Source organism: Pelophylax lessonae (genome assembly GCF_965119305.1).
Source record: "Pelophylax lessonae genome assembly, chromosome: 10".
NCBI lineage: Eukaryota > Metazoa > Chordata > Amphibia > Anura > Ranidae > Pelophylax > Pelophylax lessonae.
The window spans coordinates 93,560,569-93,584,726 of NC_138777.1; the positions used below are offsets into that span (position 1 = coordinate 93,560,569).

The 24,158-nt window shown below is 44.1% G+C and overlaps 1 protein-coding gene across 1 annotated transcript in view; it reads left to right on the forward strand.

The window, feature by feature from the left end:
* The window catches only part of LOC309565832 (synaptotagmin-1-like), a 52,007-nt gene extending 38,753 nt beyond the window's left edge, over positions 1-13,254 (forward strand). Inside the window, exon 7 of the mRNA XM_082270836.1 lies at positions 12,605-13,254. Within this exon, the coding sequence (XP_082126962.1) occupies positions 12,605-12,906 (302 nt within the window). The 3' untranslated portion in view covers positions 12,907-13,254. The remainder of the gene's footprint in view (positions 1-12,604) is intronic.
* Positions 13,255-24,158: the final 10,904 nt, after the last annotated feature.

The window sequence follows — 24,158 nt, forward strand, 5'->3', positions numbered from 1 at the left end:
TAAATGTGGACAGACACCTTCTATTATCAGTAACAAAACCTCCAGCAGCACTAAATGCCCATTCGGAAAGCACACTGGATGCAGGGCAGCTCAATTGCATACTGGGCAAGTTGTTACCAGTGGTCTGTTCTCATGACCCAGTAACCTAATGGATTGTAAGCTGGAAAGCTATCTATCTGTCTTCGCCCTAGATAATTGTCCACCATATGATGCAGACGATGCCGATGGCACCCACTCGACTCTATGACTTTGGGGGACCAGAGCAACATCCTACGTCGCTTCCTCCTAATGACCTTAAAGGTCCCTTTTTTTTCATGCTAAAAAAAAAAAAGATTTTTTTTTTTTTTTTTTTGCTTTTAGGTGTAGATGTGAGATCTGAGGTCTTTTTGACCCCAGATCTCACATTGAAGAGGACCTGTGCTGCTTTTATATTACAAGGGATGTTTACATTCCTTGTAATAAGAATAAAAGTGATCAAAATTTTTTTTTTTTTAAAGGGACAGTGTAAAAGTAAAAAATAAAAGGTATAAAAAATGTAAAGCGCCCCGTCCCTCCGAGTTTGCACGCAGAAAGGAACGCATACTCAAGGCGCGCCCACATATATAAACGGTTTTCAAACCACACATGTGAGGTACCTCCTCTGTAACTCTAAATTGGTAAGCTGTAGAAATTTTTAAAATGACGTTTATGGAGATTTTTAACCACTTAAGCCCCGGAAGATTTTACCCCCTTCCTGACCCGGGCCTATTTTGCGTTTCGGCACTGCGTGACTTTAACGGACAATTGCGCATTCGTGCGACGCTGTACCTAAACGAATTTGGCGTCCTTTTTTTCCCACAAACAGAGCTTTCTTTTGGTGGTATTTGATCACCTGTGCGATTTTTTGATCATGCGCTATAAACAAAAAAATTGCGTCAATTTTGCAAAAATAACAATATTTTTCACATTTTTTTATATGAAATTCCCAAAAAAAAATGTAAAAATCACAAAAATCAAAATTTTTTAACATTTTAGGCCAATTTTTTTTTTACCATATGTTTGGTAAAAAAAATTGCAAAAAGCGTATTTTGATTGGTTTGCGCAAAAGTTATTGCGTTTACTAACAAATGGAAAGATTTTTGTCATTTTTGTTGTTTTTTTTTTAACGCGTAATGGCAGCGATCTGCGATTTTTTTTTTTTTTTTTTTTTTTTTTTTTTTTTTTTTTTGCGGGACTGCGACATTGAGGCGGGCAGATCGGACCCTTCACTGACATTTTTGACACTTTTGGGGTTACCAGTGACATTACTACAGTGCTATACATATGCACTGTTACTGTAAAAATGACACTGGCAGTGACGGGGTTAACTTTTTTGAGAGGGAGGGGTTAAGTGTGTCCCTAGGGGTGTGTTTCTAACTGTGATTGGCTGTGGCTTGATGTGTAAGAACAGCCTTGATGTGTAAGAACAGTGATCAATGGTCCTACATAGTAGAACCGTTTGATCACCATTCTTACACAGGGGAGAAGGGAGAATGACAGGCAGCTATTTTTACACTAGCCGCCTGCCTTTCTCCCGCGGTCACGGACGATCGCGAATGCCCGGTGGACATCGGGTCCGCCGGGTACGCGCGGGGGGGGGGGTCCGTGACCGAGCGGGAGCACGCATTCGGCGGCGCGTGCTCGCTCCCAAAACCCTTACAGGCTAGCGACGTATCCCTACGTCGCTTTGCCTGTGAGGGGCTGACTGCCGACATAAATAGTCGTGCGGCAGTCGGCAAGTGGTTAAGTACCAATGTTTGTTGCCATTCCACGGGCACGCACAATTTTGAAGCATGTCATGTTGGATATCTATTTACTCAGTGTAAAATTATCTTTCACATTAAAAAAAAATGGGCTACATTTACTGTTTTCTTATTTTTTATTTTTAATTTAAAAGGGTATATTTTTTCCCCCAACAAATTGCGTTTGTAAGACCGCTGTGTAAATGCTGTGTGACATTAAGTATTGCAATAATCTCCATTTTATTCTCTAGGGTCTCTGCTAAAAAAAAAAGATATAATGTTTGGGGGTTCTAATTAATTTTCTAGCAAAAAATACTGATTTTAACTTGTAAACAACAAGTGTAAGAAATAGGCCTGGTCCTTAAGTGGTTAAGGTTTGACGTTTGTTTTCCTCTGCATCAATGCCTCCAAAACTGCCAGAATCCTCCTCCTCCTCCCTCTCCTCTTGTGTGTTCTGTGGCATAGGAAGAATGGTGTCTGCATAAAGCGGGCCTTAAGAGGAAAGGAAGTACTCCTCTTCCTCCCACTGCTCTGCCTCGAGTGCCCTCTCCATAATGCCATGCATTGTCTGCTCCAGCAGGAACACAACAAAGATTGTGTCACTGATGCATGCATTGTCACAGCTCATCATCCTTGTGGCCTCCTCAAATGGTGACAGTACAGTGCATGCATCCTTTATCAGCAGCCATTGGTGTGGTGAAAAAAAGTTGAACCGGCCTGAGCCTGTCGTTGTCCCACACTGCAAATGCAGCCGCTGTAGAATTGCCAAAGTTGAGTTCCACCTAGTGGGCATGTTACAAATCAGGCGGTTTATGGGCAGGTGGAATTCCCACTGAATTTCAGCCAACCGAGGCTGTGTATGACCGCCTCAAAAGGCTATAGACTCTTCTTCCCTACTTAAGTAGATCTTCCAACCCTGGGTACCTATTTAAGAAACCCTGCAACGCCAAATTGGGGACATTTGCCAGGCATGGCATATGTGTCCACTTTCCCTGTTTAAGGGTGAACAGGAGGTTTGTGCCATTATCGCACACCATTATTCCTGGCTCCAGCTACTTTGGCATGAACCACCTCTGGGCCTGCCCCTGCAGAGCTGCAAGAATCTCTGCTCTGGTGTGGTTCCTGTCCCCCAGATGCACCAACTGAAGCACTGCATGGCACCTTTTTAGCCTGACTCATTAAATAGCCCCTTGAACGCTTAGGGGTACTTGTGGTTCGTAGGACAATTCAGCGGAGGAGGAGGGGGTACAGCTGACAAATCTCCCATCATCACCACTAGCTGTATGAGGATGTGGCGGCACAACAAGCTGAAGCATTGAGCCCTGTCCTGCATCCTTACATATTGCAAGCAGAGTTACCCAATGTGCTGTGAATGAAATATAGCATCCCTGACCATGCCTGCTGTACCATGTGTCAGCAGTAATGTGGACTTTGCGGCTGACTGCCTTGCCCAACAATCCCACAACATTGCCTTCCTTGTGAAGGTGCAGAGCTGGAATGGCCTTATGTAAAAAGAAATAGCGACTGGGAACTCACCATTGTGGTACAGCACATTCTACAAATTCACAGAAGGGGGCAGAATCCACCAGATGGAAAGGCAGAAGTTGTAAAGACAGCAGCTTTGACAAGCTTGCATTTAAACGCTGGGCATGTGGGTGGCAGTGACTTTTTTTTTTTCCGCTGCAGCAGATGGGGCAGAGATATTTGCCGTCTATAGTCTGCAGCTGATGGTGTGCCACTGGCAAACGTGCTGCAAGGACCTGGGACACCCTACACTATACCATCATCCCTGTCAGTTGAGGCTGCTGAGAGGTCATGAGGTATAGCGGGGATAGACTGAGGTGAGTAAGGAGGAGAAAGAGAATTGCGTCCCTTTTTGTGTGGCTTTCAGGTGCTCTTGCCAACAGGCTGAGTGGTGGGAGGTTAAATGCCTTGTCAAGCATGTGGTACCCAAAGGCTGGTGTTTTTGCCACACTTGATGCCCTTGAGAAAAGGCTTGCAAATTGCACCAGTGCGATTGGCTGCACATGTGCTAAAAAAGGCCCAGACAGCTGAGCTGTGGTAAGTGGGCCGGGAGAGATAACAGCTCCACATTGTGATGGAATAGGGTGGCTGCTTTCTACTCTTCCATGATAGCTACCTTGTTGGGGTTGTGCCTCACTCACACTTTCTTCCTCAGCTCTATCCGGCACCCAAGTTGCGTCAGTTACCTCATCATCATCTCCTCCATCATCATTCCCACTGGAGACAACTTGGCAATACGCTGCGGCTGGGGGAACATGACTACCAATTTGTGTACTAGTGTTCTCCCCTCTCTGTAGGCTCATGTTCCTACCTTCCTCATCCTCAGAACCAACATCTGAATCAAGTAATGGCTGTGCATCATTAAGGAGCAAGGGGCTGACGCTGTCTTTAAATAACTCAGTTGGCTCCTCTATGCCTGATGGTGGGGCTATGGCAGGAATAGCTGTGGACAAGGAGGCAGAGTTAGCCATTCTGGCAGCTGCAGTGGACTGCGCACTAGTCTCTGCTTTGGTGACGGATGATGAGGAGGGTGAGGATGGTTTAGTAAGCCAGTCCACCACCTCCTCTGCATGCTATGGCTGGATAGCATGTGCAACATCTCTAAACAGAGGAAATGATGCCCTGCCTGAGGACTGACCACGTCCACCTTTGCCTGTGGACACATACGCTGTTGTCCCCCTCACAGTGCCGTGGGAATGTCTGCCTTTCCTTTTTGGTCTCCCAGACGTGGGGGGGGGGGGGGTGCTTATTAACAAAGTGAAATAATGATGTGGCAATATGTACGTGGATGAACTTTAATCAATGAAAGTAGTGTTTGGTGCCAGATCCTCACCCCCTGCCTTCTACTGCTGAAAAATTGAAAATTAACCAGGCAACTGTAATAAATAGGCAAAGTGTGACAGCACTGAAAGCTGAAAATTGACCTGGGCAGGAAGGGGGTAAATGGCAGAGCGACTTACTCCTGGGGGATGGGAGGGTGTATTAAAATTGTACCCAGAGTTATGATTTACTGCTTCGAGGTACATTTCTTCAGTGTTTACTACACTTCCTGAATACCTGATGCATTAAAGCTGTATTAAACCCAAAACCAGAAATGTAATATACTACACCTTACCAAACTCCAGCTCATCCTGCAGTTACACAAGCAGGTACAGCAACAGGTGATTATTGTAATCCCGCCACTCTCCTCCTCTTCTCCCAGCTGTCAGCGGGGGATCTCAGCCCCTTCCCTCTGCAGTGCTCAGAGCATAGAAGAGAGCTTCCGCGGGTCACGGCGCTGTAACAAAGGTATTTGGCACAATTATAATACAGGAACACACACATTGGACATGATCTAATAATAATAATAGAGTGGATTCTAGGATTTTACAAACCCTTTTACTCAGTTCACACAGGGGATTCCTGACAGGCAGGGAGGGAGAGGGAGGAGAGAAGACCGCACATAACATGTTAAGACATACCCCGAAAATAAGCCCTACTGTGTCTTTCGGTGCCAAAATTAATATCAGACCCGGTCCTTTTTTTAGGTAAACACGGTACTACTGCAGTGATTTTCAGCATCCCTAGTGGCCTTCTTTATATCCGATATGGATACTAAAGTTAGTCCCTATCCACCTATTATTTCTTGGGAATTACAAGGAGAGAAAGTGAGAGGGAATTTTCTCAATGGGATCACAAGAAAAAATAAAATGCTAATCAAAATTTTGTCTTGTCTACATTCGATCCTAAATTTAAAAAAATGTTGGTTGGAGTTAGTTTGTAAAGTTTAAATTGCCTATTAACAGTTTACCAGCAGAGGGCATCACTTAACCATAGAGGAGTAAAACAAATCAATGTAGCATAATAACAGTTTGCTGTGTTCTGTCATCTTTGGAGCAGTGGAAAAAGACTTATTAATATGGATGAACTGAACATACCTGGGTTTTGTTTGTGATGGTTTCATTGAACATTACTGAAGTTTGGGTGAAGAATGTGGATAAACTGCTGTACCTAAAATATTTCATAGGTGACGCTTTAAAAGCCCTTACAAGTTATCACTGTAGAGTTAATTGTGAATTCTGGCCCTAGAATTATTGTTCTTGCTCTGATGTTCACAGTAATACCCAGTGGCGGCCCGTCTATTTGGGGCGTCCGGCCCCCTAATCTACTCATTCATGCGTCTGGCCCCCTAATCTACATGCAGGGCGCCGGACGCATGGATTACAATGGGGGATTTTTTTTTTCAAAGCACTTGATTAGAGCCAGATGCTCTAATAGGCTTCAAAAAAGGTTGGGCTCGGGACGCAGAGCACTGCGCCCTGAGCCCTCCCAGTTGTGTGACAATCAGGGCCATCTTTACCGCAGGGCAAAAGGGGCAGCTGCCCAGGGCCCTGTCAATCTTTAGGGGCCCAAGCCGCAATTTGGGAGCCCCATCGGCGCTGTAAATCTACCGGTCCTGCAGACACATACAGACACGGCCGCTTGATAGTTTGGAAAACACTGACGATCCGCCTCTAGAGGTTTACCAGCGTCCTGCAGTGTTTGGGTGTCGTCGCCATTTTGTTGTAGCCGGCTCACTGTAGGGAAGAAACTCTCGGCAGCGGCGGAGGCGGCACTGGCGGCATGGCAAGGATCTTCGGAGGCTTGGGACACGGTGCAGGAATGTGGGCTACTCTTGTTAAGTGCTCAATTCCCAGCAGGTATGCAGATCACTCGGTTTATGCAGCTATCATAGTAAGTAGTAACCACACCCCCCCCCTTCTGGGAACTTCAATGGAGCATATGATTTAAACTGAAATTGGGTGTTTAAAATCAGTAAACAGGCATTTTTTTCTATGAAGATTAAAGAAACAAAAAGCAGCCACCATCTCCTAGAATGCTACTAGATCTCCTTTCCTACCCTAGGGAGAAAACCTAAAGAAGCTATACCTTCAAGGACTTTCAATGCTTACCCACTTGAAATATTAAAATAAATGCATATTAGCATATACAGTACATGTATGCACCTATGGCAGCCCCTGACATCTCCTGTACCATGTCCGCACAGCCCCTGACATCTCCTGTACCATATCCCCACAGCCCCTGACATCTCCTGTACCATATCCACACAGCCCCTGACATCTCCTGTACCATGGATTACAATGCATCTGCCAGAATGGCTAACTCTGCCTCCTTGTCCACACAGCGCCTGACATCTCCTGTACCATGTCCGCACAGCCCCTGACATCTCCTGTACCATGTCCGCACAGCCCCTGACATCTCCTGTACCATGTCCGCACAGCCTATGACCTCTCCTGTATCATGTCTGCACAGCCCCTGCCCTGACATCTCCTGTACCATGTCCGCACAGCGCCTGACATCTCCTGTACCATGTCCGCACAGCCTATGACATCTCCTGTACCATGTCCGCACAGCTCCTGACATGTCCTGTACCATGTCCACACAGCCCCTGACATCTCCTGTACCATGTCCGCACAGTCTCTGACATTTCCTGTACCATGTCTGCACAGTCTCTGACATTTCCTGTACCATGTCCGTACAGCCCCTGACATCTCCTGTACCATGTCTGCAGCCTCTGACATCTCCTGTACCATGTCCACACAGCCCCTGACATCTCCTGTACCATGTCCGCACAGCCTCTGACATCTCCTGTACCATGTCCGCACAGCCCCTGACATCTCCTGTACCATTTGCATTAACTGTGTGATACAAACGCACTGTGTTTTTAAATGCATGGCCCACATACCTAAAAACACAGCAAGCTTGCCAGTGCAGGAACTGCAGGTAAGACGCATGGTGCAAAAGCAGGGTGGATTTCAAGGCCACTGAAATTTTAAAATGCTGCATGCACCTTTTTTCTACGGGACATGCAGACATAGCAGCCCATTCAAATGAATAGGATGCTGTGCCCTTCTAAAATGTGGGCCGCCAACCCGCATACATGTAAATCAGGCCTAAAGCAGTAGTAAAGTAATTTACAAATAAAAAACTGCCCCCCCCCCCCGCAGGTTTAAGTCATACCGCACTAGTATACACATTGATGTGAAAATGGCTGAAATGTAATGGGGTGTTGGGATGTGATAAGGGGTACTGTGATGTGTAAAGGGCACTCTGATGTGAAAATGGCTGCAATATAATGGGGCGCTGTGATGTGATAAGGGGTACTGTGATGTGTAAAGGGGCACTATGATGTGAAAATGGCTGCAATGTAATGGGGTGTTGTGATTTGATAAGGGGTACTGCTATGTGTAAAGGTGCACTATGACGGGAAAATGGGTGCAATGTAATGGGGTGTTGTGATTTGTAAAGGGGCACTATGCATGAAAATTGCTGCAATGTAATGGGGCGCAGTGATGTGATAAGGGGTACTGTGATTTGTATTTGAAGGAATGCTGTTGGGGGACCCCAAAAGAGGAGGATCGGGGCTGCTCTGTACAAAACTTTAACACCACAGATTGAGATGTTGGGGTGGAGAGCTAAATTGCATGGGTGGGGGGGGGCAAGAACATGTTTGCCCAGGGTCCAATCCATATTAAAGATGGCCCTGGTGACAATAGCGAATTAATTTTAACTATTGCCACACTGATTCTCCTCTCGGCCAAGCAGGAAGCGGGTCCTGAGACCTGTTTCCCTATTGGTTGGTCCAAAGGAGAGGAGGAGATGGCCGCCGAAAGGGAACATGGGGACTAAGGCCGCCGCCACCTCCTGTCAGTCCCGTGGAGCAAGGTAAGTAAACTGGCACGGGGGAGGAGGGGGATATGGTGGTGCGAGCTGGAGTGATTGAGGGGGGTGAGGGGGTCCGTCTGCCACCCGCCGCCCCCACCCCGACTGATGGATCACCGGCCGCCACTGGTGATACCTCAAGTGTGGTGCAATTGCAGTTTACATACACTTGAAGGATCTACACATGCATTTGCCTGTATGCGTTGGCGGGATGTGTTTTTTTTTTTTTCTTTCTTTTAGTTTTTTTAACATTTTTAACATTTTTTTTTTCATTTAAATTATTGCTATCACAAGGGGGCTAAAAAGGGTCCTGGTGCTGGCCATTCTTACTGCAATAAAAGTTATATGGTAGCTTTAGACATGCCCAGATTGCTTTTATTGAACAACAGCTCATGGCTGCAACCTGTTATAACCACTTACTGCCAGAATGTTTTTGTACATTTAGTGGTCAGCAATTGGTTAAAATGCAAAATGTCTTTAAATAACATGCCTGTGGGATGCCCTGAACCTACCTGTGAAGTAACACACACACACTACCAATGCTGAGGTGTTCCTTCTTCCTCTCACTGACACTGGGGTATTTTTTCTCCTATTTACCACCAATACAAATAAAAATGTGAACGCTATGGTACTCCCAATTGCATAGCTGCCAGCGTATTGATTACCCCTGTGTGGGGTTATTCTCAAGTAACATTTTGAACAGGTGTGGCATTACTAAAATCAAAATATATATCATACCAACATTGTGTTTACTGTGACTCAATGCAATCCCACATGAATATCAATCAAAAAATGTATAAATTGACATTCATCAATTCATAAATGTAAACAATCAATTCATAATATAAAATGGTTTAAACCCTATAAACACATTTTATTCCTACTCTTATAAACAATGCATTCAGTTTGACCATCCATTGATATAATGTAAAGTTCAAAAATGCAAAAAGTCCTTATTAACCACTTTACCACCGGAGGATTTTGCTGTCTTCCGTCCAGGCCACTTTTTGCGATTCGGCGCTGTGCGACTTCAACTGACAATTGCGCGGTCGTGCGATGTCGTACCCAAACAAAATTTACGTCCTTTTTTTCCCACAAACAGAGCTTTCTTTTGGTGGTATTTGATCACCTGTGCGATTTTTACTTTTTGCGCTATAAACAAAAAAAGAGCGTTTATTTTGAAAAAATAACAATATTTTTAACATTTTTTTATATGAAATTCCCCCCAAAAAAGATGTAAAAACCAATTTTGGCCAATTTGTTTTCTGCTACCTATGTTTGGTAAAAAAAATCACAATAAGCGTATTTTGATTGGTTTGCGCAAAAGTTATTGCGTTTACTAACAAAGGGAAAGATTTCTGTCATTTTTGGTGTTTTTTATTTTAACGCGTAATGGCGGCGATCTGTGATTTTTTTTTTTTTTGCGGGACTGCGACATTGCGGCGGACAGATCGGACCCTTGACTGACATTTTTGACACTTTTGGGGGTACCAGTGACATTACTGCAGTAATCAGTGCTATATATATGCACTGTTACTGTAAAAATGACACTGGCAGGGAAGGGGTTAATTTTATTGGAGAGGGAGGGGTTAATGTATGCCTGGTGCTTACTGACGTGTAGGGGGGGAGGTGACTGAGTGAGTCATGGACAGATCGGATGTCCAGCTATGCTGAACAGTCCGATCTGTCACTCCCTGTCACTATGGAGATCCGCCCGCTGTGTTTACACACAGCGGGCGGATCTCCAGACTCGATCCCCGACGATCGGGTAAGAGCAGCGGCGATCGCCGCTGCTCCTCCCCTGGCCCGACTCCCGCTGTGAATGAAAACAGCGGGAGCGAGCCTCCGGCGGCGCGCAAGCGCCGCCCAGAAGGGGGAGTGTCTGACGACGTTAATACTACGTCGTCAGACGATAACGAGCCACTCTGCCGCAGTAGTATTACTGTGAGCAGACGCAAAGTGGTTAAAGTGCTCAAATATACATCCAGTGATCATAGTAAATTTACTCAATGCTCCCCTCCTTTGTCACCACACTCACCAGATATTAATAATACAAGCACTTTGTATTAGACAGCTCTCCTTCTCCTGTCCTTGCTGTTTCTGTTTTTGGATGTATGGATGGATATCCCTCAGAAGTACTCGTGCATGTGAGGGAAGATAAAAACCAGGCAGCTCTCCATAGCGTGATACCTTTTTAGTAAACGAATAAAAGCATATAAAAAACTACTCACAAGTGATAATTGCATATTTCACAAATTGGAATATGGTTTAACTTCTTATGCCCCATACACACGTGCAGATTATCTGTAGACTTTTGTCTGCAGACTTACCAAAACCATATAATATGAGGTCAAACCTAAACACTTTCAATTTGTATGCAATCCGGCAGGCCCTTGCACTACATAGAAAAGGTAAGTCTGCAGATAATCTGCACGTGTGTACGGGGCATTACCCACTATGTTCATCTGCCTTCCATAGGATGGAAGTGAGGAAGCTGAAGGGATTCCAACAAGCCCCCCCAATGCGTTTCATCACTGATGTCATCCGGAGTGGCTGCTATTCGTTTATAGGGCACAAAGCACTTTGTGTTATGAATTGATTGTTTACATTTATGAATTGATTCACTTGGCAGGATACACTTTATCTTTGATTTATGTAATTTTTGATTGATATTCATGTGGCATTGCATTGAGTCACAGTAAGCACAATGTTGGTAGGATATATATTTTGATTTTAGTAGCTCCACACTTATTAAAAATTTTATTTGCCACTGATGCTGAGCATTTTTTTTTTATCCCACTGATTCTGGGGCATGGATTCCTCCCACTAGCCACAGATGCTGGGGCTTATTTCCCTTCCACTGATACTATGGGGCATGGATTCCTCCCACTAGCCACAGATGCTGGGGCTTATTTCCCTTCCACTGATACTACGGTATTGTTTCCTCTTGCTGATCACTGCCTTCTCTCAGCTGCATATTGTATGCTGTTTTGCATGTTACAGTGTTCTGTACAATTGCCACTGCACAACATTTGAGACCCAACAAAACAAGCAATTGTTCTTTGTGGAAGACAATATCCACAACAGCAGGATGTCGATTTTTAAATGGTTGCTTCAGTACAGAACTGATTTTGTCTCTGCAGGCCTGTTTCTGCATGTGTCAGTATGGTACTAATGTTTTTTGTAATTCGGGTTTAGATTGATTTGCTAAGGCCCAGTTCACACCTGTGCAGGTTGCAGTTGATGCATATTATGGGTGCATTTTGCATTTTCCAATAAACGTTCTTGATCCATTGAAGTCTATGGAACTAAAAACACAACCTCCTGGTTCCTGGCTTTTTCCATAAAATGCATAGACGTGAACGTGACCCATAGGAAACCATGTTAAATGGACTGTAGTGTGTTTCTGAAAAACTGAAAACTTAAAAATGCATAGGTGTGAACAAGGCCTAAAACTGGAGAGTGCAAAATCTGGTGCAGCTCTACATGATAGTCAATCAGCACGTAACTTCGGCTTGTTCAATTAAGCTTTGAAAAAAAAAAATGGAATCTGATTGGTTTCTAAGCACAGCTGCACCAGATTTTGCACTCTCCAGTTTTAGTTGCTCAACCCCACTGTGTTTCTGCAGAAGTTTCTGGCTATGTCAGTACTGGGCTTGTGTTGTCTCTATGGACATGTTAGTGGTTCTGATTTAGTTAATTTGGTTTGTATTCAGCTTCTGTAGGTATGATCATCATCCTAACATGATATTATAAGTCTTTATAAATTCATTTTGATGTTGAATGGGGAGTGTGTGTGTGCATAGGGGTGGGGAGGGGGGGGGGCAAGAAGGCTGACCGGATTTCAATCTGGCTCTGATTACTGCCTTTGCCTACCTATCTAGGCGATGACCCCACCTGGTTCTTGTATAGATGCCATAGGGACAGGGAGTGAAGGACAGTTTACCCAATGGGGTCACAGTGGGCAAACAATCCTCAACAGAAATGTTAACTCTTTTTCACACTATCGAAAAATTTTTTAGTACTTAAAAAAAAAAAAGGAAGTAATCTGTAAGGTCTCTTGTTTTTATGTTTTGGACTGATTTTTTTTAAAGGTATATGTTCTATTTACATTTCAGATGTGTACGCCAGAATAGACGTCTTCAGCAATCAACATAGGCAGAAGCACCAGAAATCCAGTTTGCGAGCAAAGTCAAAGGTGACCGTTTTCAATGAAACTTTTCTCTTCAGCCTTCCTGATCCGGGGAAAACTCACTGTCTGGTCCTCATCTCACTTTATGAAACTGTAGGCAGTGGGAGGAAGCTCATTGGACAAACTTCACTGGGTAACCAGAAGACTACGTCAGGCCATAACCATTGGGACATGATGATGCAGACTCTTCGCCAGCCTGTAGCTGACTGGCATCCATTGTATATTTGAAAATGATGGCGTATATAAAATAGGAACTTTGTAGCTATACTGTATTGAATTGCGGTGTTTTTGTTCTAATGTCTAATAGGATAAACACATTTATTTTATCACAGTTTTTTGCCATTTGTAGATGTATTTTTGTTATTTTACTGTCTGCAGTAATACAGCAAAATTATTTTGAATAAAAATAAGGGGATTAGACAAAGGACAGCCAAACTTATATATTGGCATTGCTGTGAGTACATAGTTTTTAGCAAAGGAAATCTATAAGTTGTTGGTAAATGTTAGTAAAAAGGGAACCTGTCAGAACATGTTCGAGTGGCTGACATAGATCAGAGACAATGCTTTCACCCAGCACTGAATGGAAGAAGTGGTAGAATAGAGACATCACTAGAAAATGCTGTACTTGCTGGGCTGGTTAGGTAGTGGCAACCTCCAGGACTGGATGGTGGCCTTCGTTGTGCCACTGTGGAATTCCGTTAAATTCTTAATTGCCAAAATTTTAAATAAAATCAATCTCTGAAACAGTTTTGTCAGCTGAACTGCAAGCTTATACTTCCTAGGAAATTGCATTTTTGATGTTTGTAGAATACAGTATATAGAAGTATAAAAGACTTCATCTGAATGAAAATGTCAGTTTTAACTGGAACACATATTAAAATTTGGATGCAAAAGGGGAGTTTTCTAAATCCTAAAAGGGGGTGTGGTGATGGTAGGTCTGCTGCTTTGCCACCTGCTCTTGCATCCTGTTCTCTTAAATATCCCCAATGTCCTTATTCCAAATGCCAGCTTACCACTGTCCCTACAAACCTGAAGGGGGGGGGGGGACTTGATAGATTAAAATGTAATTACTGAGAGTTTGAGTTACCCCCACACTTTTCCATAGCCACTAGTCAAAGTGAATCTTGCCCTGTAGGTCTGCATTTGCTTGGAGTCTTTGAGACAATATTGGTACTTGGCACCCTCTCTCTGTTACAAGGGTAAGATAATTTCAGATGTAATCACTAATGTGCTGTTGAAATTCTTATTTTTGCTAATGTCTAGCCATAGAGAAGTCAATTTTGAGGTTAATTTTAATTGGATGGCTTCATCCCAGTTATTTTCAGTTTTGTATGGCGTGATCCCTTAAAATGAAGCAGTTGCGTTATAAGAATGAATTCAATACATTAAATTGTACTGTATTAGTTTAATAAATTAATCCCCTAGTGTTAAGTTATAAGGGAAAATATTCCCTTTAACCGAGAAGCACATACAGCTTCATGCAGTAGAACTGTGCCAAGAGCAGTTTTATTATACAAAGTGCAATAGTCCACAGCAATCAAATTTCAGTTTAGTCAAGTTAATGAAAGTTCAATCATGATTGGTTAATATGCCTTTCTTGCTTTGTACATATATTTGTTTTCATTACAAAATCGGGCATGCCTAGTGCTCCTGACTCTGCTCTGTACACAATTTGTTACCTACTTTTAGAATTATAGTAGACTTGTATGTATAGTTTATCAGTTAGGCAAACATTATGGTGCAATTTGCAGGGCTGGGCCAAGGCAGAGCCAGAAGAGGCACCTGCCTGGGGTGCCATGCTGCTGAGGGTGGGGGTGGGGGTTGCAGTTTGGGCTGGAGCCTTTCCTGCACTGTGGAAGCTGTCAAACTAATAGCTCAGTCCTGCAGACAGCCAATGGCTCTGTGTCAGGAGCTCTGTGTGCTCTTGGTAAACCTGGTACAGCACCTGATTGTCACAGAACTCTGATAACACAGGGAGATATGCATTCTCCCTGTGTAATCTGCAGGACCAAACTATCAGTTTGACAGCTCTAGTCTTTAGCATTTATTTATGAATGAAAGTTACAATTGTAATTTTCATTCATAAATTACTGTTCTGTGTAAATAAAAAAATAAAAAAAGCAAAAACATATTTTTGTAAAACATTTAGCCCCTTAGTGAATACTTATTACTTTTTACTAACTCTTTTTTTTACCTTCTTTTTTCGTTATCCTTCATATGTAAACTGTTTAAATTTGCTTTTGTACATGTTTTTGGTGCCAAGCAATGAAAAAGCTTTGTGCCAGAAACCTGACTCTGGTGCCTTTTATAACATTTGAGTTAAGCCCAATTCCTTTTTAACCTTTTTAGTTTGTATTTAAAACTTGTTAACCCAATTTTTTTTTCTATTCTCTTTCATTCTCTTCTCTTTTATTTTACTGTTTGCAAAATAAACTTTTTAAAATTTGTGTTCGTAATTTGTGTACTTAAGGGTAGGGTAAGGGTAGGGTAGGGTTTTTAACGTACTGCATAAACCTTCAGATCAGATGTATGATGAGTATTGAACATGAATTTGATTCTTGTCTGGACATAAATTGATAAAAAAAATGCACATGGGTGGCTGACCACGTAAACTAGCATATCGGGGTGTAGCAGGACCTGCTTTTCACAGGTAGGATTATGCTGCTGCTAAATTAAGCTTGTATAAAATGCTAAAAATTGTCATGATAATCGTCTGGTTTCTTTACTTTTAGCAAGTGGGCAGGTCAGTAGTTCAATCTTCACTTGTGTTCCTCTTCTGGGTCAGTTACTCAGAAAGTCTACAAGTAGCTAGTAGTTTTACAAGGAGGTTTGTAATTGTCCACCTAGTTCTCTGTTCAGATTTTCTTTAAAACTAAATGCTGGATGCTCCACCTCACCCCTGCCCCTCCCCCCAGATCCCAGCAATTAATTGCTGGTTCATTAAAAAAAAAAAAAAAAAAACGCGTTTTCTGAATGAAAACAGACAGGTGTGAAAAAGTCCTTAAAGTGTAGTAGAAAAACATTTTTTTTTCACGTTTTTGCTGCCTTGGAATCTCTTTGAAGTTTTTATTGCTATATCTGTCCTCACTGGAAAGCTATACCCTCTCTATTTGCCCTGGTTGCCTTTTCCACTTGGACTGAATGTAATGAGTTGTCGCAAAGGAAAATCTTCCAATGCAGACACTTGTTCAAATGTCAACTGTTTAAGAGGGGCAATCCCTCACGTTTGGATTCCCTTTTACTTTCTGTTGTGTATACATGCCAGGATGTGAAGAAAAATACTTTGAATTGGATTACTTTTTTTTTTTTTTTGTTTTCTTTTTCTCTAACATTTTCTAGTCTAAATTTTTTTTTTTTTAAAACTGACTTTAGATACTGTATTCTTTAACCACTTCCCACCCGCCCTATAGGTGTTTGACGTCGGGAAAGTGGTTGCATTATCCTGACCAGACGTCATATGAGCAGAGCGGCAATCGGTGATGTGGCGTGTCAGTCTGACCCCCCGCATCTCCGATCTCGGTAAAGAGCCTACTGATGTAGGCTCTTTACCATGTGATTAGCCGTGTCCGATCACGGTTGGTCACATAGTAAACAGGAAGCTCTCCTGACAGGGGGGGGGGGGGTCGGCACTGGTAATCAGATCATTGATTACCAGTGCAAACCTTCGGGAGGGGGGTGGGGTGCCACTAGAACCACCAGGGATGCCCACCCATGACCCCAGGGATGCCCACCCATGACCCCAGGGATGCCCACTGTGGCCACCAGGGATGGCAATCAGGACTTAGGTAGCCCCCCATTGCCCTCCCCATCAGTGCTGCCCACCAGTGCCCATCATTGCCATCTATCAGTGCCGCCCACCAGTGCCACCTATCAGTGCCCATCAGTGTCGATCAGTGCTGCCTATCAGTGCCCACCAGTGCCGCCTATCAGTGCCCATCAGTGCCCATCAATTCCGCCTATCAGTGCCCAGCAGTCCCGCCTATCATTGCCCACCAATGCTGCATATCAGTGCTACCTATCAGTGCCACCACATCAGTGCCACCCCATCAGCGCCTCCTCCTCAGTGCCTGTCAGTGCAGTCTCATCACTGCTCATCAGTGCAGGAAAAAACATATTTATTTACAAAATTGTATGACATAAACAAAAAAACTTTTTTTTTTTCAGACTTTTCTGTCTTTTTTTTATTTGTTTAGCAAAAAACAAAAAACCTTGCGGTGATCAAATACCACCAAAAGAAAGCTCTATTTGTGAGGGGGGAAATGACCTAAATTTAGTTTAGGTAAAGTGTTGCATGACCGCGCAATTGTCATTCAAAATGCAACAGCGCTAAAAGGTGAAAATTGGCCTGGGCAGGAAGGGGGTGAAATTGCCCTGTATTGAAGTGGTTAATACCCCTATTAACCCTCTTGAATTGCTTTTAATTGTCTTAATACTTTTGAAGCTGCTGTATGGTGCTTACTGCTGCAGGTTTTTACGTACACATATTTAAATTTCTCTAAAAATTGTGCTTTAGTTTTATCAGTTACTAAATTTTTCATAGTTACATCTACTCTGTTTAATCAATTGTAGCATGTAACAATCATTGTAATATATATATGTCAATGTTTGTTTTTTTTTTTTTTTTCTTTTTGTGTAATCCATGCCTTACTGAACACTGAAATAAAAAAGTGTAAAAGTGTGGATCTGTTGTGAAGCATAATTGTATGATTCTTTAGTCCCGAATGTTTTTTTTAGGGGTTTTGCAATACAGTACTCTTGTGAACTTGATAAGATTGCTATTCTTGTCCTCTGCATTCAATATAACCGATCATTTATTTAAGTATGGTACAATAAAAAGTGTAATTTTTAAAGCAATTAAAATAACCCAGTAAACATTTCAATAAAGGCAATTAAAATAAATCACCAGGCAGAGGAGTTATTACATTTTTGGTATGTAAACAACTAATGTCCTCATTCACTATCATGTAATTTATCTGCCTGCTCTCCCCCCTGGCTAGTCACAAAATGCCTTGTCCTGAAAATGGCCAAGGGGAGAGGAGAGAGCAGGTAAACAATGGCACCTCAGTGTATGAGAGCCGTAGCTTTCATATTCACAGTGTGCCAGAAGTATAGCGAGAGCTGTACTCTCTGGTATGAATGAAATGGTAGATTTTGAAGCAATCCTGATATGTCCTACACCCCTATAGAGGTAACTTGTTTACGCCCTGGAGATATGTAAAAATCCCTCTGCCTAGAGTTCTGCTTTAATTATTTGTATAACATGCTTAGGCATCTGATATTATACTCGCATTGTATACCATTAGAATAAATACTAACCTGTTTAATTGTACACTATATTATTATAGCCCAACCCAGTGGCGGCTGGTCATATGGGGCGCAGGGGTGCCATCCCCCCATCCATGCATCCGTCCCCTAATCTACATGTGGGGCGCTGGATGCATGCAATTCAATGGGGCTTTTTTTTTTTTTTAACCATGTGATTAGAGCCAGAGGCTCTCACAGGCTTAAAAAAAGGTGGCTTGGGGCACATAGCAGTGCGCCCAGAGCCCACCCAGTTGTGTGACAATAGCTAATGAAAATTCGCTATTGTCACACGGATCCTCCTCCTGGCCAATCAGAAAGCGGGTTTTGAGACCCGTTTCCCGATTGGCTGAAAGGAGAAGCCATGCCATTGGGTATGGAGGAGGAGGGAGGAAATGCAGAAGATGGAGGAGAAGCCGAAGCTGCCACCGCCGCCTGCTGCTGCATCCAGGCAGGGTGAGTGAGCGGGGGCGGGGGCCTGCCTGTCCTGTTCTCTACTTTCTCCTGTCTCGCTGTGGTCCTGGGGGGGGGGGGGATGGTGTGCGACCTGGTGTGGTCGGCAGGGGTATGGTGCGGTCAGTCTACCGCCCCCCCCCCCTCGGCCCATAGAGCACCAGTCGCCACTGGCCCAACCATACTTTTTTTAAATCTGCTGTATTTCAGGTAGATCAAAGCAAAAGCAGCCAGAGCCTGAGATGAAAAACCTATCCCATGACAACATACTGCAGAAAGGACTCTTGCTCATGGTGTGGAAGCAGTGCTCTGCAGGGGAGAGGAGGGAGCGATGAGAAGGGATGGGCCATTGCAGCCTACGGGTGACATCAGCACTGCCAGGCATTCCAGCCATTATTGCTTGCTCTGTCTTCTTCCTTGCAGCAGTCACTGGTTGACACAGGGTAGTTCTAATGACTGGGCCAGATTGGCCTGAAAAGAGGTTAGTATGTGGGCAGGACCTCTCACCCTGCACATGGGGGTACCTTTCACTAGTGAGCATGCTCATTGATTCCCAGGACCATGTGGGGATGGGGACCATGTTTATGTGAGAATCAAACATTATGGCGGTTCCCTGTCTTAGAGATAAGCTTTACACAGTGTGCACTAATTGGAGTCCCTCTGTAAAAGTGCTGTCCCGTGTCACGGTGTCACCACACACTTTAGCTTTATGTATGTTGCCTTTAGAAGGGGCACTGATGAGCCCATGCCCTCTCCACCAGTCCAGCGTACCTCTGCTACCTCTGTCCCAGTGACAGAATGTGGTCCCGCCGTGCAACTAGAGCAGACCTCCTGTATGCAGTTAACTCCTATCTCCCGAACCATGTAGCCAGGCATACAAGGTCTCTGTACAGCTGGTTCAATCCTGGTTGCTTAGGGAAACAGACTGCTAGGAAGGGAACCAGAAAACCGATCCCCACGCTGCTCAGCTACACCAGGTACCTTGCTTCATGACTAGCTGCAATGTACCCTGCATGATTTCTGGTTACCCATAGCAGCTGCATTCCTCCTCCTTATCTTGCCAAGTAGACCTTCTGTAGTGGCTTTGCTTCACACCCCATATGTGCTTTACTGGCCCTTGACCTTTCATACACCAATGACCTTCATGCACTCATTTAAATTACTTCAGACCAGGCTTAAAACAGTTGATGCAACTTGACTATACATTTTGCAGCAAAGTACAACCAGAATGTTTCCTAACTAACTCAACTAGACTGCATACCTCAACAAGGTAGTAGTCCAATATTGGCATCCTTCAACACTTGGCAGTTCTCTGGTCTCCCATTGTCAGCAGTGCCACTAATTGCGCCGTGACAGCTACAGCAGCTCAAGGAACAGGAATGAGCGAGACCCGGCAGGAATGACCAATGAGCCTGGCCTCCCGCCCCCCCCCCCCCCATTTTATATAACAAAGCAGATAGGCAGAGTCCAAAAAGCTTGCGAACAGTAGTGCAGCACCCTGACTACAAGTATATACATCTTTTTTACACAGAAGGGGGAGGGAACATTTTGATATTAGATAGGTGTTGCCTGGAATTCTATCTTATGGTCCGTACACACAATGAGAAAATAATACCAAAAAGACCGCTTTTGAAGCAATCATATGATGATCTGATCGTTAGTACACAGCTTTCGAGAGACTATCACAGTTCATTCGATATTATTCGATGGGACAAGCACAAAAAATTTCTATTGCGATACCATACGATGCGATTTTAGTTTATTCAAAAATACACTACAACACATTGCGTCACTCTTGAATTTTTATTCTGCCGTATGAGAATTTTTGTAACTTTAGTAAACTCCTAATTTTTGATATGAGACTAGCATGAAAAGAAAAAAACAGACAATCCTTCGCCGATAATCTCATCATGTGTACCAGGTATAAATGTTGCTACTGCTGCAATCCTTTTTGTGACTGAATTTGTGCCCATCATTTGCAAGCCTCTAAATCACCTGGAAATGCTCATGCTAAGTATCTGTTGCAATTGCACATGTGCAGAATGAAAAGATTTGTTTTGTTTCAGATAGATTCATTATGTCACTAAGTTGGTTTCGTTGATTTGTTTGGGAATTCTTTTAGTTTAATTTGGTTAAACTTTGTTTATAAATTTCTAATGAAATCCATATATTCGGAACAATTCGGATCGGTCGAAAAATGATCGACCGATTCAAATTCTGTGTGAACAGCTGGTTGTTAAGGAGTGAGACAGGAAGCCGGCTGCTGCGTCCTTAACAATCGATGACTCATCAGCTTACCCGCTGAGAGCTGAAATGTAAGCAAAAGAATGCCAGCAATAGAAAATTTGAAAAAAAAAAAAAAACAGCATGGGGCCCCCCCCCCCCAATCTATACCAGGTCCTTCGAGTCTGTTATTTTTATTTTTTTTTAAATTGGCGTGGCTTCCCCCGTAAAATCTATACCTAGGAAAGGGGGGGGGGGGGGGGTGAGCGAGCGCTCTACCACCTAAACCATTCCAAGCCACATGCCCTCAACATGGGGGGGGGGGTGTTTTAGTGGGTGGTTGTGGGGGTCTTCGGGCAGGGGGCTTATCAGACTCCCACCCCCCAGATCCTGGCCCCTCCATGTGAATGAGTATGTACCCCTACCCATTCACCAAAAAAAGTGTAAAAAGTGAATAAAAAAACACCACATGAAATTTTCACAATTCCGTTATAAAAAAAATAAAAACATTGTCCCCCTATGTAGATCCATCATCAATCATGAGTCCTGCCACATCGTCAGACCGGAAAAAAGAAAAAAAAAACTCCAGCCTCATTACAGGCTCCCACCCGTCTGCCTGCTCCTTTGTCTGACATTTCCCTAAATAGCTAAGATTGGGCAAACCGGCGACATCACTAAGTGGCCCCGCCTTCTTGTGACAACATCGACCGAGGCATGCTGGGTCATTGACGTCATAAAGGGCTGGGTCACCCGATGACATCATTGGGTGGCCCCGCCCTTGACTATTTTAAGAAATGTCAGACAGAGGAGCAGGCAGACGGGCGGGAGCTCTCAACGAGGCCAGAGGTTTTCCTTTGTCTTTTTCCGGGGTCCAGAGGTGCGGCGGGCATCGTGATTGACTATGGATCTACATCTGGGAACATTGTTTTTTATTTTTGATTTTTTAATAAAGGAATTGTCAAAAACTGAGAATTGTCTTTATTCACTTTTGACACTTTTGGTGAATAGGTAGGGGTACTATGTACCCCATACTCATACACATAGGGGGAAAGGGATTTGGGGGCCCCCTTGTTAAAGGGGGCTTCCAGATTCTGATAAGCTCCCCGCCCGCAGACTCCCACAACCACTGCTCAAGGTTGTGGGGAAAAGGCCCTTGTCCCCTTCAACATGAGGACAAGACCCCCCCCCCCCATGTTGAGGGCATGTGGCCTGGTATTGTTCAGAAGGGTGGGGTTCTCCCTCGTCCCCTCCCTTTCCTGGCCTGCCGGGCTGCATGCTCCGTTGAGGGTCTGGTAGAGATTTTGGGGGGGACTCAATGCCGTTTTTAATTTAGACATAGTGTTCCCCTTAAAATCCATTCCAGACCCGAAGGGCCTGTTATGGATTGGGGGGGACCCACTCTTTTTTTTTCTGAATTTTCTATTGTCGGCATTCTTTTGTTTACATTTCAACTCTCAGCTGGGAAGCCCGCTGACAGCTGATAAGTCATAGGTTGTTAAGGAAGTGGCGGCCGGCTTCCTGGCCCACTCCTTAACAACCAGCTATTCTTCACACAGAATTTTATTCGGTTGATCGTTTTTCAAAATTGAACAAGTATTAACAAAATGTGTTATTATTTCATTCAGAGATACATCCGAATCTCTGAATAACCAAAAGTTTGTCCAAATTTATATTTGGACCAAAACGAATTGCACATGTGTAGTTGTAATGTTTCTTTTAAATATGCTCTCTTATTTCAAGACTGATTCTATACTTCTTACACCAGTGTTTCTCAACCTTTTTTCAGTTACTGCACCTTTTTTCAGTTACTGCACCTTTTTTCAGTCACTGCACCTTTTTTCAGTCACTGCACCCTTTAAAAGTATGCAAAATCTCAAAGCACTTCACGTGAATTATGTCTTGTTTTTAGGACCTATTGGGTCTTTATTTGGTGGTAAAGACTAATTGATGTCTTTTTGACATTCTTTTTTGTCAAAGAAAAACTGCCCCCTAATTTTTTTTTCTTTGTGTTTTAGCAGTATCCATTTAGGCCAGAGGCTCTAATAGGCTTCAGAAAAGGGTGGACCCGGGGCACAGAGCAGTGCGCCCCCGAGCCCACCCATTGTGTGACAATAGCAAATGAAAATTTGCTATTGTCACACGAATCCTCCTCCTGGCCAATCAGGAAGCGGTTCAGAAACTGGCTTCCTGATTGGCCCAAAGGAAAAACCATGCCATTGGCCGAGAAGGAGGCGGGAGGACTCGAGGAGACGCCGGGGGATTGAGGAGAAGCCGCCGCTGCACTGGTCTCGGGGGGGGGGGGGGGGGGGTGCACAGCACGCTGGTCTCTCTACATTGAAAGGGGGCACACTGGTCATTCTGCATTGAAAGGGGGCACGCTGGTCTCTCTGCATTGAAAGGGGGCACGCTGGTCTCTCTGCATTGAAAGGGGGCACGCTGGTCTCTCTGCATTGAAAGGGGGCACGCTGGTCACTCTGCATTGAAGGGGGCACGTTGGTCACTCTGCATTGAAAGGGGGCACGCTGGTCTCTCTGCATTTAAAGGGGGCACGCTGGTCTCTCTGCATTGAAAGGGGGCACGTTGGTCTCTCTGCATTGAAAGGGGGCACGCTCGTTTTTCTGCATTGAAAGGGGGCCCGCTGGTCATTCTGCATTGAAAGGAGGCACGCTGGTCTCTCTGCATTGAAAGGGGGCACGCTGGTCATTCTGCATTGAAAGGGGGCACGCTGGTCTCTCTGCATTGAAAGGGGGCACGCTGGTCATTCTGCATTGAAAGGGGGCACGCTGGTCTCTCTGCATTGAAAGGGGGCACGCTGGTCTCTCTGCATTAAAAAGGGGGCACACTGGTCTCTCTGCATCGAAAGGGGGTACGCTGGTCATTCTGCATTGAAAGGGGGCACGCTGGTCATTCTGCATTGAAAGGGGGCACGCTGGTCTCTCTGCATTGAAAAGGGGCACACTGGTCACTCTGCATTGAAGGGGGCACACTATACCTTGGTTACTGAAGGGTCCTTTCACACTTTTGTGACCTCCAAAGTCAAGCAATTTTTTACATTGATTTTTGCCGCAAAGCAATGCCTATTACATTTTTCTGTTTGTGCCCCCCCAAAAATTTTGAGCACCAGCCGCCACTGACTGACGCAAACTTTAACCTAGATCAAGCACTGATCTAACTATCTCATCTTTATTTTTTTTTCCCAGCAAACATGGAAAGGCCATAATCTAAAAAAAAAAAAAAAAAAACATATAGGGAAGAGGAGAAGCACTTCTAGGATTAGCTGTCAGCCAAACAGTTCATCAACATGGAAAGGCCATAATCCAAAACAAATATAGGGGAACATTTGTAATACTAGCTGTCAGCAATGTGATCGTAGGTACCTCATATGCTCACTTTGTCTGATGGCGTTAGAACACATGCATGTAATACAGACTTGTTATAGAGCAGTGCACTCTGGGCTGTTAACATGCTGCTCCATTCCAGGATCTCCAGCGTTGGTTCCTCTC